The sequence below is a fragment of the Entelurus aequoreus genome, linkage group LG01, assembly GCF_033978785.1.
Source record: "Entelurus aequoreus isolate RoL-2023_Sb linkage group LG01, RoL_Eaeq_v1.1, whole genome shotgun sequence".
NCBI classification, from domain to species: Eukaryota; Metazoa; Chordata; class Actinopteri; order Syngnathiformes; family Syngnathidae; genus Entelurus; species Entelurus aequoreus.
The window spans coordinates 94937789-94955216 of NC_084731.1; the positions used below are offsets into that span (position 1 = coordinate 94937789).

Sequence of the window (17428 nt, forward strand, 5' to 3'; positions counted from 1 at the left end):
TCATCCTCGCTCAAATTAATGGGGTAATCGTCGCTTTCTCGCTCCGAATCGCTCTCGCTGCTGGTGTAAACAATGGGGAAATGTGAGGAGCCTTTCAACCTGCGACGTCACGCTACTTCCGGTACAGGCAAGGCTTTTTTTTTTTATCAGCGACCAAAAGTTGCGACCTTTATCGTCGATGTTCTCTACTAAGCAAAAATATGGCAATATCGCGAAATGATCAAGTATGACACACAGAATGGATCTGCTATCCCCGTTTAAATAAGACAATTTCCTTTCAGTAGGCCTTTAACTACAATCGTTTTGATGCATTTATAATTTTTTAAAAATGTTATTATACTCATAACAATGATCACAACAGTAATCACAATTCTTGTTATTTTCGTCAACATTTATTTAGTTTTATTTTATTTTGTCAGTTATTATTTTTGCTGACATGACAATTGCTAGTGAAATGTGCTTAACTAATTGCCAGCTCTCCTAAATAAACAAGATGCTGCATACCATTTTGGATGGATTTGACTGTATTCAGCAGTAAATAAAGGCAAGGGAAAACAAATGTATTTAAACAAAAACTAAGAGGTCTGCTTTGACAGTTAAACTCTGTATCCTTTATCAATAGTCGTGTAGTGTTTCACACGGTTTAATTGCGATACGCTTCAGCCGCAGGATGAATGGCATCAACGATGAATGGATGTGTCTCTAATAGCATGTTTATCAAGATGGCCTTTTTTAATTATTTGCAGAATATTACGCTGGGGATCTGTGGTATAATAGCGGGATAACAAAAGCTCGGGGCCGTGGAAGCCGCACAAACACGCTTCTATGATGGCGTGTGTGTGTGTGTGTGTGTGTGTGTGTGTGTGTGTGTGTGTGTGATGTGGCTTTACAGTGAACTCACGCCGGGCCTCATCCTCATCACGTTTAATGAAAACGACACGACCTTTATTGAGGGATGACTCCCATCGTTTTTCGTTCCGCAAACGCGCTCCTGAGTCGGAGGCAGTAAGTTCAGCTAGGTAGATAACGCGTCTGTAATTACTGATAATTGGACATTTCAGTCGGACAGAAACATGCGAGCTTCCTGATGAGGGTGCCCGTTTCAATTAGAGAGTATTAAATGAGAGGAAAAAAAAAACCCTGATGGGAGTTCTTCTCTGCTAGACCCGAGGAGAATTAATACACTGCATAGGACCATTTAGCAGGGAGTAATTACTCCCTAATTAGCCATTAGTTATTCGATTAGCCCTTTATCAGCTGGTCATGGTCAAAAGGCAAGAAAAGCGGAGAAGTCGTCACCTTGTTTGTTAACAGATGTGATTAGAGCAGATGCTCTCAGCCGTCCTGTGTTGCATGCAACACATGCAAAACAAAACCGAACTCACTGAATTAATTTCTGGGTACACGTAAATAAACCCACTCCGGGTGCTTATAGTTGCTGACTCTGCGATTATCCATCCATCCATCCATCTTCTTCCGCTTATCCGAGGTCGGGTCGCGGGGGAAGCAGCCGAAGCAGGAAAACCCAGACTTTTCTCTCCCCAGCCACTTCGTCCAGCTCTTCCCGGGGGATCCCGAGGCGTTCCCAGGCCAGCCGGGAGACAAAGTCTTCCCAACGTGTCCTGGGTCTTCCCCGTGGCCTCCTATCGGTTGGACGTGCCCTAAACACCTCCCTAGGGAGGCGTTCGGGTGGCATCCTGACCAGATGCCCGAACAGCCTCATCTGGCTCCTCTCCATGTGGAGGAGCAGCGGCTTTACTTTGAACTCCCTCCGGATGGCAGAGCTTCTCACCCTATCTCTAAGGGAGAGCCCCACTACCCGGCGGAGGAAACTCATTTCGGCCGCTTGTACCCGTGATCTTGTCCTTTCGGTCATAACCCAAAGCTCATGACCATAGGTGAGGATGGGAACGTAGATCGACCGGTAAATTGAGAGCTTTGCCTTCCGGCTCAGCTCCTTCTTCACCACAACGGATCGATACAGCGTCCGCATTACTGAAGACGCCGCACCGATCCGCCGGTCGATCTCACGATCCACTCTTCCCTCACTCGTGAACAAGACTCCGAGGTACTTGAAATCCTCCACTTGGGGCAGGGTCTCCTTCCATTGTAAAGGAAGACGGAAGTCCACCCAGGAGAAAAATGACTACAAAGATGGTGTCTGGGTTTTTCTTATATATATATATATATATATATATATATATATATATATATATATACACACATTAAGTCTTTCATACATATATATATATATATATATATATATATATATATATATATATATATATATATATATATATATATATATATATATTTTTTTATATATATATATATATATATATATATATATATATATATATATATAAATATATATATATATATATATATATATATATATATATATATACATATATATATATATATGTATATATATATATATATATATATATATATATATATATATATATATATATATATATATATAAATATATATATATATATATATATATATATATATATATATATATATATATATATATATATATATATATATATATATATATATATATATATATATATATATCTCTGCCCTGACTCCTCCAGGTCAATAGGGGTTGTGGAGTGATTATTATTATGATTATCTACTGATGATAGTCATATGTGAATGAGCTCAGCTCCTGTTCTCCTCCATGTGTAAAGTGAGAAACACAGCTGATGCTCCAGAAGGAAGTAACCCCAAAGATATCAAATGGTAAAAGAGAGTGCATATTTAACTTTATAAATAACCAGGACCTTCACGATGCATTTCAGGCTAACTAGCTAACTAAGTAGCAGCATTGTTTTAGAGCGGGAATGTAACTTTTTGTCAAACACAGACCTGGTGTAAAGTGGAGCTAATACATTGTATTACAAGCAGTGATGAATACTTACTTTCTTGAAAAAGTTTCTTATGTCCATTTTGCATCCGTTCACGTTCTTGTTCTGCAATCTGCAGTTCTGTGTGCTAATGTGCTTCGTACACCTGCAGGACCGCAACTCCGCAAGCAAGGTCGCAGAGAAAATGCGGACTGGATTTTGAGTGATGTTGGCATTTTCTATATGAACAAGTGGAATGGATTGGATACCGACGCACTAAAGGGGCTCTGTCACGCCAAATTTCTTCCCCCCTACAAACCCCCCCCCCCCCCCCCAATTTACTTCCGGGGCTGCGTCCAATAAAGTCACAAAGTTTCCGGGGGTCCTTAACCAGCATGCGGCTGTCCTGTTTCGCGCCTGTACAAAAAAAAAACAATAATCGATTTCTTCAGATTCCAGCAGCTGTCAAAGACGAAGTATCCTTCCAGCGACGTGCAGTCAAAGCCGAAGTGCTATCGATCGCTGTCAATGACGTAAGAGGAAACATGACCACGGAAGTAAATGGGGGGGGGGGGGGGGGATGTTTTTGTAGGGGGGAAGAAATTTGGCGTGACAGCTCTCTACCTTACGCTATGAAGTGAGGGGAAACTGAGTGAATAATGACAGGTTATATGATTATTTATTTAAACTCATATTCGGGCCACTTTATAATGAATATGTCGGCATGTATTTGTAAAAAAAATATATATATATATATATATATATAACACCAAATTATTTAGGGGGGCTTGAGCGCCCCTAAAATAGGCCTAACAACGCCAATGGCTTGCAGTAAGTCCTGACGAGAAGTAATTTGAGGTGAAGTGCAAAATTTTGAAATTCAAGTATTTATTTTATTTATATATATATATATATATATATATATATATATATATATATATATATATATATATATATATATATATATATATATATATATATATATATACATATATATATAAAATAAAAATAAAAAATATATATATATATATATAGCTAGAATTCACTGAAAGTCAAGTATTTATTTTATTTATATAGTAAATATAAATGAATAATATTTATATAATAATATTTATTATTATTATATAAATAATATTATTATAAATTGTATTATTTATAATTACTATTATTATTATAATAATAATTATAAATAAATAATTATTATAAATAATGATTTTAATATAATTAAATGCGGTGGATTTTGTCACAGAACAGACCAGCCAGGAAGCACAAATACTCCATGCCAAACTGCGTCTACCATTTATTACACACATTACATTCTTAAATAAAAAAAACAAACAGTTCCTTGCATAGAGATATTACAATACCAATTTAAAAAAAGGAATTATGAAACAAACCGGTAACAAAAATAAATCTTTCTCATTTTTCCATAATAAAGAACATTATCGTACTCATACATCATAATATACAAATGATAAATTTGAAAGACTTTATACAGCTGAAAGAAAAAAGGAGTAACTACTACGGAGGGAGGAAGGAGGGTGAGGGGTGCAGAAGAGGAGTTGAAAGGGAAGATATCTGATGAAGAGTGAGGGCGAGGCATCGAAGAGACGGTAGAAAAAAGGGTCTGATTTAAAATTCAGGAGATCAGTGACGCTGAGAGCTGCAGCCTGCACCTCAGGTCGAGTGTGTGTGTGTGTGTGTGTGTGTGTGTGTGTGTGTGTGTGTGTGCTCGCCTGCATGTGTAGGGAGTGTCTGCAGGCATGCAAGCGCCGAGGGCGTGCTCGTACGTATGTGCACGCACATGTGTATAAAACAGCTACTGTACAGCGGTGTGGTGGTGGGATGTGCACGAGTGGACAGAAAAACATCAGATTTTCCTAAAAAATCGAGTGCAAATACAGACAACAAAAAAAAAAAAAAAAAAAAAAAAAAAATACACACAGGCACAGCAGAATGGACAATCGTTCATTAAAAATGACACAGTAGTGAAGAGCAAAAAATCAAAATCAATAAATAAAAAAGTAAACATTCACATTTTGAGAAGTTTTCCAGCGTACAAGTGAGAAGAATTAGTTGATTCCAAAAAAAAAAAAAAATTGGGGATACAATCATCCCTCGCTAGATCGCACTTCCGATGTGGCGGATTCACTACGACACAACGCGGATTATTATTTTTCAAAGCATATTGTACATGTTTTTTTTAGCCTAAATCAGTGGTTCTTAACCTTGTTGGAGGTACCGAACCCCACCAGTTTCATATGCGCATTCACCGAAACCTTCTTTAGTGAAAAATAAAAATTTTTTTTCAAATTCAAGACAAAGTTATTATGTTTTTGGTAACACTTTAGTATGGGTAGGGATGATGTTTAATAAGAAATGATCGAGTTCGAGCCCATTATCGAATCCTCTTCTTATCCTTATCGATTCTCTTATCGAATCCAGATAGGTTGTTGTATATGGAAAAAACCACAATATTTGGTTTAACAAAAGCTCACTTTTATTTTATAAGAAAAAAATAAAATAAAATAAATAAATAAATATTGACTGTTGTTACCCAAAGTATATTAAGTGGGATTTTTCAGAAAAACAAATATATGCAGTAACACAAAAACAACCTGTCTCTGTGATCACTATAGGTGTAAAAATAGTAATATAGTGTTAAATAAAATCAGTCCCTTGGGCACAAAACTGAAAATAATACAGCTCTCCAAAAAGTGCACTCCTGCTGCTATTGGAACATACCAACTACACACACTATGACACTAAGAATGCCACAGTCATCAATCAACAATTTTTCTTCCAAAAAATTAGCATGTCTACTTATGTCATTTCCTGTGATGTCCCAAAGGGCATGTCCTGTGAGACGGGATTCGTTCCCAGGGATTCGAATAAAGAACCAACTCTTTTTCTTTACTATAGTGGCCTCGATAACGGGAACAGGTTCTCAAAAAGGGATTCGAGTCCATGGAATCGTTTTTTTTCTTATCGAACGGTTCTTTTCTTATCGGAGAACCGGTTTCGAATATCATCCCTAAGTATGGGGAACATACTCTAAGTAACAAAGACTTAATTTAGAGTTATTTGGTTAGGGTTAGGGTTAGAGGGTTAGGGCCAGGGTTAGGGTTATAATGAGGCCATGTCGAATAAGGCATTAGTAAGTACTTAATAATGACTAGTTAAGAGCCAATATGTTACTAATTTGCATGTTAATAAGCAACTAATTAATGGTGAATATGTTCCCCATACTAAAGTGTTACCATGTTTTTTTACTGGTGCACACAATGAACCGTGCATGAACATCACCTTGTTCAAAGAACAAAACCAAAACAGTGCATAAACTCACAACAAATTACACACCTGCAAATCAGTGTGACTTCTGCTGTTGCCGTATCCGTAATACACCGATAGGGAGAAGTTTTTATTTACATGATGAGTCGGGTGTGTCTTGACCTCCGCCGAACCCCTGAGCCCGACTCACCGAACCCCTAGGGTTCGATCGAACCCAGGTTAAGAACCACTGGTCTAAATGAAAGTGTGAAGTTAAGTTAGACAGTATTACAGTGCAGTATTTTGCCCTATTTAGTGGTGATCGACAAATACCCTCAGAGCCCGACTCCCATTTCCGGGTTGAGGTTGAACGCTACTATGTAAACGACACGGCTACGCTATCTTCACCACGGCAATCCCAAGATGACCACCTTTTTGATGGACTTCATATTCAACTCCTTCCTCATCAACGACACATCTCCACATTGGTGAGAACTTTGACTCGAAGCCATGTCCAACGACAACATCTGGAATTAGCATCGGACCACCAGGCTAACTGAGACTGCTATAAACTATTAGCTATCGGCAACGAGCCGGCGAAAGTGGAGATTAACTTGTTCGATGCACTTCGGCCTCGACGTCAATAACACCACCTTGACTGGAGCGATGTGGATTTGACAACGCAGACACGCAATGCTAACTATCTTAACTGCGAGTGTGGAGTTGACCGAGTTTCTACAGAACAACACATGGAAGCCCAGTTGTAATTTAGGAGAATTGCCCAGGATGTGACAAAGTAATTCCACGTCCGGGGCGCACTTTAGCTCAGTGGCCGCCCTGAGATCGGTAGGTCGTGCATCAAACCCCGGCCGAGTCATACCAAAGACTATACAAAATGGGACCCATTACCTCCCTGCTTGGCACTCAGCATCAAGGGTTGGAATTGGGGGTTAAATCACCAAAATGATTCCCAAGCGTGGCCACCGGTGCTGCTCACTGCTCCCCTCACCTCCCAGGGGGTGGAACATAGGGATGGGTCAAATCCAGAGGACAAATTTCACCATACCCAGTGTGTGTGTGTGACAATCATTGGAACTTTATTTTAGTGGATAATGTGATAATGACGCATGAAGCATCCTCCGGGCTACCAGAGAGTACTGTAATCTACAGTAGAACACAACGATACTAAAGTATATTGGGTAAAATAATATTAAAGATGGGTGTTATTTCATGTTTAGAGGGCCCTAATTATGTTAAAACAACCTTTTTAAAAGGTTGTAAACTTGTTTTTCTATGCTCTACCTATGAAAGTATTGGTAACACTTTAGTATGGGGAACATATAAGGGGGGGCACAGAGTCCAGAGTCGGGACCCGGGGTGGACCGCTCGCCTGTGCATCGGTTGGGAACATACAGTATCTGCGCTGCTGACCCGTCTCCGCTCGGGATGGTCTCCTGCTGGCCCCACTGTGGACTGGACTCTCACTATTATGTTAGATCCACTATGGACTGGACTTTAACAATATTATGCTAGACCCACTCGACGTCCATTGCATCCGGTCTCCCCTACAGGGGCGGGGGGGTCACCTACATCTGCGGTCCTCTCCGAGGTTTCTCATAGTCGTTCACATTGACATCCCACCGGGTTGTGAGTTTTTCCTTGCCCTTATGTGGGCTCTGAACCGAGGATGCCGTTGTGGCTTGTGCAGCCCTTTGAGACACTTGTGATTTAGGGCTATATAAAAAAACATTGATTGATTGATTGACATTCTAAGTAACAACAACTTAATTTAGAGTTATTTGGACACTAGGGGAACATATTCTAAGTAACAAAGACTTAATTTAGAGTTATTTGGTTAGGGTTGGGGTTAGGGTTAGGGTTAGTAATGGTGAATATGTTCTCCATACTAAAGGGTTACCAGTTTACTGGTTGTATAATAAGGCCATGCAGAATAAGGCATTAATAAGTACTTAATAATGACTAATTAAGAGCCAATATGTTACTAATTTGCATGTTAATAAGCAACTATTTAATGGTGAATGTGTTCCCCATACTAAAGTGTTACCAAAGTATTTAATCCTACTGCTGAGAAGTCCATTTATCGCGCTCATGTCCAGTCCCGATTGTACCGCGATAAACGAAGGACAACTGTATTTCCGTGTTCCAGTCCAGGGCTGCCCGTGAGAACAATTTAGAACAACAACAACAACAAAAAAACACATTGCCAAACAACCATTAATGTCAACATCGGAGCTGGACTATTAAAACACACACAAAGAGCTGCCATTGATGGTGCAAACCCAATTTTTCTTCATTTTGTTTTGCGAGATGAATCCAGACCTGGACTGAACACTAAGGCTGCGAGTTAGTAGTCGAATCCCGGGCATGTCTCACTTGACTCAAATAATCCACATTCTTCTTCAAATACAGACCGTCGATTGTGTCGCCAATTGCCGTTTCAGTCAGCCTGAATACTAGCATAGGCTCTTTTTATTTTTGTCTGTGCTAAAGGCATCTCGTGGAGCTGGCGGCCGGGATTCAGGGGTCAGATCACCATGAACAAATGTGACTACATGTCTTTGTATCTAGAGGTCTTACTCTGTTGTAGTTTTAGGAGCTGATGGGGCGGTTATCTCTGCTGAGTGTGCAGATCTGCTGCGTCCATAGAAACCTGCTCTCCTGACCCCTTTTGCCGTTCCACTAGAACAATGCGTGACACAAGCCACCAGGCGTGACTCGGTAGCGTAATAATGACGTGTGGAGTGAAAAGGAATGGTTCTAACCGGAAGCGACCGCAACGGCATTCTCGTCATTTTTTGTTTTTTTTTGTTTTTTTTTCCAGATGCAAGTGCACGGACACATACACAGATACATTCACATTGATTGATTCGTCCTCCAACAAGTCCAGCCTACGTCCAACGAGGGGGGTGGTGGGGGGGATAAATCTCACAAGAAGTCACCAGGAGGATGCATAGGGCCTGATTTACTTGAAACGGCTGCGTTTTGAATGGAAGCCTGCTAAGTTGGAAGAGTTCTGCATGGAGAGCGCTGGGTTGGCTGGTCGGACGCCAATCACTCTCAAAGGCCCGAGAGATCATTTCAGGGCATCGACAGTTTTTATTTGGCTGCGTCCGTTCCCGAAGAGTTCCTCAGAATGGGTCTGTTCTGAACAAATAGGAGATCTTTGCTTAGAAACGTAGAGCCTTTACGTACATAGTGATCTTGTCTGATGTGCTATTACAGTCGGCAAGATGCTTCGGACTTGTGCGTGGGGGCCGAATCGACTCCCAGCCGGACTCGCTGGGGCCTTTCTTTTTAACAAAATGTTTGTAAAAGTCAATTGTGCAACAGTTTTTTCACACCGAGGAGCTTTGCGATGCTTCGGTTTCGACAAGAGATGGCCTTTCTTTCCCAGGAGTAGATTAGTTGACCCCCCCACATCCAGAGGGAACTCCCACCGGATGATGTTCATACACCTGCGCAGCATGGCCTCAATCAACCTCCGCCGGCTGAAACATGCTCCTCTCGTCCGGTCTCTAAATCCCATGCCATCGAACCAGAAGGATTTATAAACGGATCCAGTCGGAAGGTGTAACGGGTCAAATGGAAAACTCATATGTGATTATATAACCTTTGAACGGAAAGGCTGCGGCAACGCAAGTGAGGATGGCGTTTAGCTCAAAGAGGACCAAAATATACAAAGTGGCTGACATTTTGGACTGCAAGGGGGGCAAAAAGTTGAAACCAACTAAAAGGTCATCCATTTGGGGACGCCGACGACGGTTAATTGAGTCATGTGTGACCCCCGTTTGTTTGCCTGTCCGTGTTCGAGCCCGTGGCGGAAATCAGAGATCTATCCGTCTGAGATCCATGGTGGTACTTTTTGTCTGCAAGTGACGCTCCCCTCTCTCTCCTCATCTCTGCCTCCGTCTCCTTCATGCCTCAAATGTGCCTCTTCATGTGCAGCGCCAGATGATCCGATCGTGAGAAACACCTGTAAACAACAGAGAGAGGGGTTGGGGGGTGTTAGCTTGAAAGCAAGGCACGGTAAAGAGAGGGTTTGTTCAGTCAATGGTGCTAATGTAGCTGTTACGTAGAGAGCGCCGAGCCGTGGGCGTCGATTCAATTAGTACGCATGTAACAGATTCATAATCAGCAATTTTTTTTTTAACTGTATCTACTAACGATTAGAGCAGGGCCTTGAGCAACTACCGGCTGCAGACAAAAGACAACATGCAAAAACGGAAAACTGTAAGTTGGATGAATCACGGCCATGTAGTATCCAAACATAAAAGCCTCGTACTATATACCAGTGGTCCCCAACCTTTTTGTAGCTGGGGACCGGTCAACGCTTGAAAATTAGTCCCACGGACCGGTGGGGGGAGGGATTTTTTATTTTTTTTATTTTTCACAAAGAAATACAATCATGTGTGCTTACGGACTGTATCCCTGCAGACTGTACTGATCCATATTGACATACACATACACAATATGTATATATTGTGTTTTTTATGTTGATTTCATTTAAAAAAAATAAATAAATAAATTAATTTCTTGCGCGGCCCGGTACCAATCGGTCCGCGGACGGGTACCGGTGGTTGGGGACCACTGCTATATACAGTATATACCGTGTTTTTCGGAGTATAAGTCGCTCTGGAGTATAAGTCGCACCGGCCGAAAATGGATAATAAAGAAGGAAAAAAACATATACAAGTCACATTTTTGGGGGACATTTATTTGATAAAAGCCAACACCAAGAATAGACATTTGAAAGGCAATTTAAAATAACTAAAGAATAGTGAACAACAGGCTGAATAAGTGTACGTTATATGAGGCATAAATAACCAACTGAGAACGTGCCTGGTATGTTAACGTAACATATTATGGTAAGAGTCATTCAAATAACTATAACATATAGAACATGCTATACGTTTACCAAACAATCTGTCACTCCTAATCGCTAAATCCCATGAAATCTTATACGTCTAGTCTCTTACGTGAATGAGCTAAGTAATATTATTTGATATTTTACGGTAATGTGTTAATAATTTCACACATAAGTCGCTCCTGAGTATAAGTCGCACCCCCGGCCAAACTATGAAAAAAACTGCGACTTATAGTCAGAAAAATACGGTACGCTATATTGCCAAAAGTATTTGGCCATCCATCCAAATGATCAGAATCAGGTGTCCTAATCACTTGGCCCGGCCACAGGTGTATACAATCAAGCACTTAGGCATGGAGACTGTTTCTACAAACATTTGTGAAAGAATGGGTCGCACATCGTAATGGCAGATACACTTTCCATCTTAAAGATCTAAAAACAATATTTGGGAATGTCCGGCGGGCCAGATTGAAAAGCTAAGCGGGCCGCATGCGGCCCTCTGGCCTTAATTTGCCCAGGTCTGATCTAGAGACTCAAATACATACATAGTTTTTTAAGCTACACTAAATTGCCAAAAGTATTTGGCAACCCATCCAAATAATAATAATAACAATAATAGATTTTATTTGTAAAAAGCACTTTACATTGAGTAAACAACCTCAAAGTGCTACAGTGTATTAAAAAAATAAAAATATAATAAAAAATTTAAAAAAATAAAAACTCGAACAGCCAAGTAGCTAGAACTAGTATGCATACATCTAAAAAAAAAACTTTTTTAAAAGCCTCCACAGTCTGTGGTGCCCTCAGGTGGTCAGGGAGAGCGTTCCACAGACTGGGAGCGGCGGAGCAGAAAGCCCGGTCAAATGATCAGAATCAGGTGTCCTAATCACTTGGCCCGGCCACCGGTGTATAAAATCAAGCACTCAGGCATGGAGACTGTTTCTACAAACATTTGTGAAAGAATGGGCCGCTCTCATGAGCTCAGTGATTTCCGGCGTGGAACTGTCATAGGACGCCACATGTGCAACAAATCCAGTCGTGAAATTTCCTCGCTCCTAAATATTCCAAAGTCAACCGTCGGCTTTACTATAAGAATATGAACGAGTTTGGGAACAACAGCAACTCAGCCACCAAGTGGTAGGCCACGTAAACTGACAGAGAGGGGTCAGCGGATGCTGAAGCGCATAGTGCAAAGACTTTCTGCACAGTCAGTTGCTACAGAGCTCCAAACTTCATGTGACCTTCTAATTAGCCCACGTACAGTACGCAGAGAGCTTCATGGAATGGGTTTCTAAGCATCTAAGCCATGCATCACCAAATCCAAAGCAAAGCGTGGGATGCAGTGGTGTAAAGCACGTCGCCACTGGACTCTAGAGCAGTGGAGACTCGTTGTCTGGAGTGATGAATCACACTTTTCCATCTGGCAATCTGATGGACGAGTCTGGGTTTGGAGGTTGCCAGTAGAACAGTACATTTCAGACTGCATTGTGCCGAATGTGAAATTTGTTGGAGGAGGAATTACGTTGTGGGGTTGTTTTTCAGGAGTTGGGCTTGGCTCCTTAGTTCCAGTGAAAGGAACTTTGAATGCTCCAGGATACCAAAACATTTTGGACAATTCCATGCTCCCAACCTTGTGGGAACAGTTTGGATCGGGCCCCTTCCTCTTCCAACATGACTGTGCACCAGTGCACAAAGCAAGGTCCCTAAAGACATTGATGACAAAATCTGGTGTGGAGGAACTTGACTGGCCTGCACAGAGTCCTGACCTGAACCCGATAGAACACCTTTGGGATGAATTAGAACGGAGACTGAGAGCCAGGCCTTCTTGACCAACATCAGTGTGTGACCTCACCAATGCGCTTTTGGAAGAATGGTGGACAATTCCTATAAACACACTCCGCAACCTTGTGCACAGCCTTCCCAGAAGAATTGAAGCTGTAATAGCTGCAAAAGGTGGACCGACATCATATTGAACCCTATGGGTTAGGAAAGGGATGGCACTTCAAGTTCATATGTGAGTCAAGGCAGGTGGCCAAATACTTTTGGCAATATAGTGTACATATATACAGTACAGTTATTATATTGAACCTAGTTTGCAGTACTATGGCAAGATGAACCCTATTCTTGCTGAGTGTGCGCCCAAATAATGCCGCGCTCTTGGGGGAGGGAGCCAAGTGTTGCTTTCTTTTAGGTAATTGCAGGCTGTGTGTTCTGGTGATTAGCGTACTGGGGAATATTGGAGATGTAAGGATGTAGTACATGCTTCTGGCATGATTCCATTTAGGACTAAAAATAAACACAAGAACTCTAACACGGATTTGTAATATTTGGATTTAGCATTTAATTGCAGACTCGATCGCAGCCTCGCTGTTCAACACCAGCCTACACTAAGCAATCTCCGTGCAAACAAGAGATATTTCCCAATGTGTGTTCTGTGCGATTGGCTAGCTGCCTATATGCTAAGCTCACAGAAAGCTGACTTTTTGGAAAAACCTGGCCAAGCAAAAGTCTTTCCCAAACTATGTGGAAACTTAAACAGTAAAAATATGCACCTCATCCGCACAAAAACCCGAAGCGCAAACCGCTTGGGCAACCTCAGCCTACTTAATAAGACCTCAGTATAGTAAAGTATGCAAGCATTAACAGTGGTTTTTGTGAATTTTCCCAAAAGCAGGCCCAAACTGGGAAAATGATCATTAAAGTCCATCGTAAGTTAATAACACTAACAGACACACTAGCTAGATTGCAATACAATAGCACGTACACATATGCATGAAAACTCTCCTACAGACATCAAATGGTTTAGTAAGTATGAATTGTTTTAGTTATATTGTAAAATTTACAAACGTTGCTTGGAGTGATGAATGAAGAATCTTTCGTGCAGTTACGCTATGGACAAATACTTCCGGTTCAAGGAACGAAACCTTTTCAACTCGTCCCAAAAAATGGCGCCATAGCACAAACAATAACCACACCTTTTCAATGTTTCTGTCGGTGTAATAGGAACACTATTCAGTGTTTCCCATAAACTGCCAAGATACCTGTGGCGGTGGAGGCGTGGCTATGGGCGTGGTCACCATGACATCATCGAGTAATTTGCATACTTTACTACAATGATATGATTTTCTCTAAAAAGGCTCAAAAAATGTATACTTACTAATTAATAATAGTTTTGTTTTAAACGTCCATCCATCCATCCATTTTACAATATAATTACAACACTTTATGTACATATTTATATACAGATTTGAACAATAAGTTATTCACTGAAATATATTTATTAATTGTGGTTCTTACAAAAAATATATCTTATAAAATATAAAAGCTAAAATGTCTCTTAAAGCTCTGCCCCTTTAATTAGTGCATACTAAATAATTTTACTTTAGCCTACTACTACAACCATATTATTTACCAGCAACATAAAGTGAAACAGAGGCAGAGGTGTCCTGCCACAGTCAGTAACAAATAAACAGAAAACAGCAGTGGTCAAATACAAATAAGGCAACAACAGAAGTATCCTACACTTCTCTTTTGTAAAGTAAATCTGAACAGCCTATATGGGCATCTACATCAACTATATGATTTGTCTGAGAAGCTGGACAGGACAAAAAAAAAAAAAAAAAAAAAAAAATGTTTATTTTTTATTTTTTATTTTTTTAATTTGTGGCGGACATAATTCTTTCGTGGCGGGCCGCCACATATAAATGAATGTGTGGGAAACACTGCTATTTGTTGAATGCAAACCATTATGGTTGTTACCAGAGAAAAATCCAAAAATCAGCCGCACCGTTTTATAAGTGTGTTGGAAATGTGTTGGAAAAAAGTAGCGGCTTGTAGTTGTCAATACGTGGACCTTGGGGTGTTGTGTTTTCCCGGAATGCAAAGGAAAGTTGGCGCGGGCAAGGCGTGAAGGTAAGTACATGTTTATTTTTACACTAACAAAAAGAACAAACGAAAAGCGCGCACAAGGCGGAAGTACACAAACTTGGCAAATGAAACAAAAACTTGCACAAAGGCAAAAACCATAAACATGAAATAGGCAAACTTATTGTGGCATGAAAAAACGTGCAGGGAACAATGGCTTGGAATGAAAGGTAGCAGAGGTAGTAAGGGTAATGTCACCAGGACGATCAACAGAAAAAAACAGGCTTAAATAACAGTGACATGATTAGTGACAGGTGCGCGAGTGCAAAGCGTGAGACAGGTGCGTGACATGACAGGTGAAAACTAATGGGTTGTCATGGAAACAAAAACAATGGAGCGTAAACAGAAACTAAAGAGTCCAAAAACCAAACATAACTAAACAAAACAAAACATGATCCAAAAGACATGACAGTAGTAAGTCCTGACGAGAAGTCAATCGAGGTGAAGTGAGAGAATGGACACCTCAGCCGCACAAAAACCGAAGCGCAAACCGCTTGGGCAACCTCAGCCTACTTAATAAGACCTCAGTATAGTAAAGTATGCAAGCATTAACAGTGGTTATGCATTTTGTTCTTTGGCTTTTTGGGAATTTTTCCAAAAAAAGGCCAAATCTGGGGAAATGATGATTAAAGTCCACTTGACTCACGAGCTCAGGGCTAGAACGGGTACGTGATATCGCAATGCATGGTAAGGGCTGGGTAGCCATTGTTGCTGGGCAAGGTTTTTGTTTACATGTTTGTACTTAACCAGCTGCATTGTGAGAGAGATGCACAACTTGGATCAAAATCTACCGTACCAAAAGAAAACAACCCAGGGACCGTACCAAAACAAACAGGACCCTGTTTCAAAGGCTTGCCACCTTAAAAATGTAAATACAATTGGTAGAATTGATCCATATCAGCACATCCAATAGACGAGATTTGAGCAAGCTGCCGAACGTGATCTGTGTCAAGATCACCAACTTAGTCAGTTAATATACAAGCCAAACATTTTGGAATGTCAAGTTCACGGACAAACCAAGACCTCGGAATTTTACATCGGGAAGAGAAGACCGTCGTCCTTTCAGAAGTAAGTGAACAGGACTTTTTCAAACTAATTATATTTCAAGTCTGAAATACACTGTGCAATAATGTGGGCACTATTTAAAGTATTCTCAGTTATTGACCTATGAGATTGAAATATGAGATTGCTTTTCTCCCAAATACTGTACGTTGTTCGTAACCCGCAACATGCTTAGCTTAGCAGCTAACGCTAACAGCCAACTGAATGCTACGCGCCACAGAATAAAACGTGCTTTGAGTCAAACTTACCAGTGTGAAAATGCCGTGAACACACCAACGTTTACCAGGTGATAGTGTTAAAAGTCATGTTTGATCGTCTCACGGCTGCTATCCAGGCTAATTGTCGTCTGTTTATTAGCTCACTAATCCAACTTTCTTGGCTTTGCTTCCACGCTGGAAATGAGACAAATCCCACCAAATCTTTTTTTTTTCTTGAACCATTGTGACTGTAAATTATGTTTCACATTTGTGCCATGTTTTAAATAAGCTATTCAGAGGCCAGCGAGATACACAATATGTTTCCACGTCCCACTTTCGAGCGCAATAGCGAACATACGAACACTGTGTTCAATAAATCTAAGGTACTGCTATTCAAACCATTAAAATCATGTACAAAGCAAACAACAACAAGCTGCCCGGAAACTTCAAACTTTTAACAAAAAAGGAAAAATAAAATTTTAGGAATAAACATCTATCTGTATCTATATGTGGAATTAAACTACGGAAAGTACTTAGTATTAATCAGTGTAAGACAAGCTGCTTCCTCCCAATCCTTTTGGATATTTAATAATTTGAGATGACTTATTGATATGTTCTAAATAAAACTGACTAATTGATTGAATCTCAACTATGAATTATAAGAAAATATGCACTAGTGTTGTCCCGGTACCAAAAATATTGTCGATACTTTTCGGTACTTTGATACTTTTCTAAATAAAGGGTACCACAAAAAATGCATTATTGGCTTTATTTTAACAAACAATCTTACTGTACATTAAACATATGTTTCTTATTGCAAGTTTGTCCTTAAATAAAATAGTGAACATACAATACAACTTGTCTTTTAGTAGTAAGTAAAAAAACAAAGACTCCTAATTAGTCTGCTGACATATGCAGTAACAAATTGTGTCATTTTCCATTCTATTATTTTGTCAAAATTATTAAGGACAAGTGGTAGAAAATGTATTATTAATCTATTGGTTAATTTATTGTTAATATGTGCTTACTTTCTCTTTTAACATGTTCTATCTACACTTCTGTTAAAATGTAATAATCACTTATTCTTCTGTTGTTTGGATGTTTTACATTAGTTTTGGATGATACCACAAATTTGGGTATCGATCCGATACCAAGTCGTTACAGGATCATACATTGGTCATATTCAAAGTGCTCATGTGCCTAGGGACATATTTCCTGAGTTTCTGAACATAAT

The 17428-nt window shown here is 40.1% G+C and overlaps 1 protein-coding gene across 1 annotated transcript in view; it reads right to left on the reverse strand.

Moving 5' to 3' along the window:
* Positions 1–4142: 4142 nt before the first annotated feature.
* The window catches only part of LOC133659821 (Krueppel-like factor 7), a 145312-nt gene continuing 132026 nt past the window's right edge, over positions 4143–17428 (reverse strand). Inside the window, exon 5 of the mRNA XM_062062604.1 lies at positions 4143–10120. Coding sequence (XP_061918588.1) covers positions 10069–10120 — 52 coding nt within the window. The 3' untranslated portion in view covers positions 4143–10068. The remainder of the gene's footprint in view (positions 10121–17428) is intronic.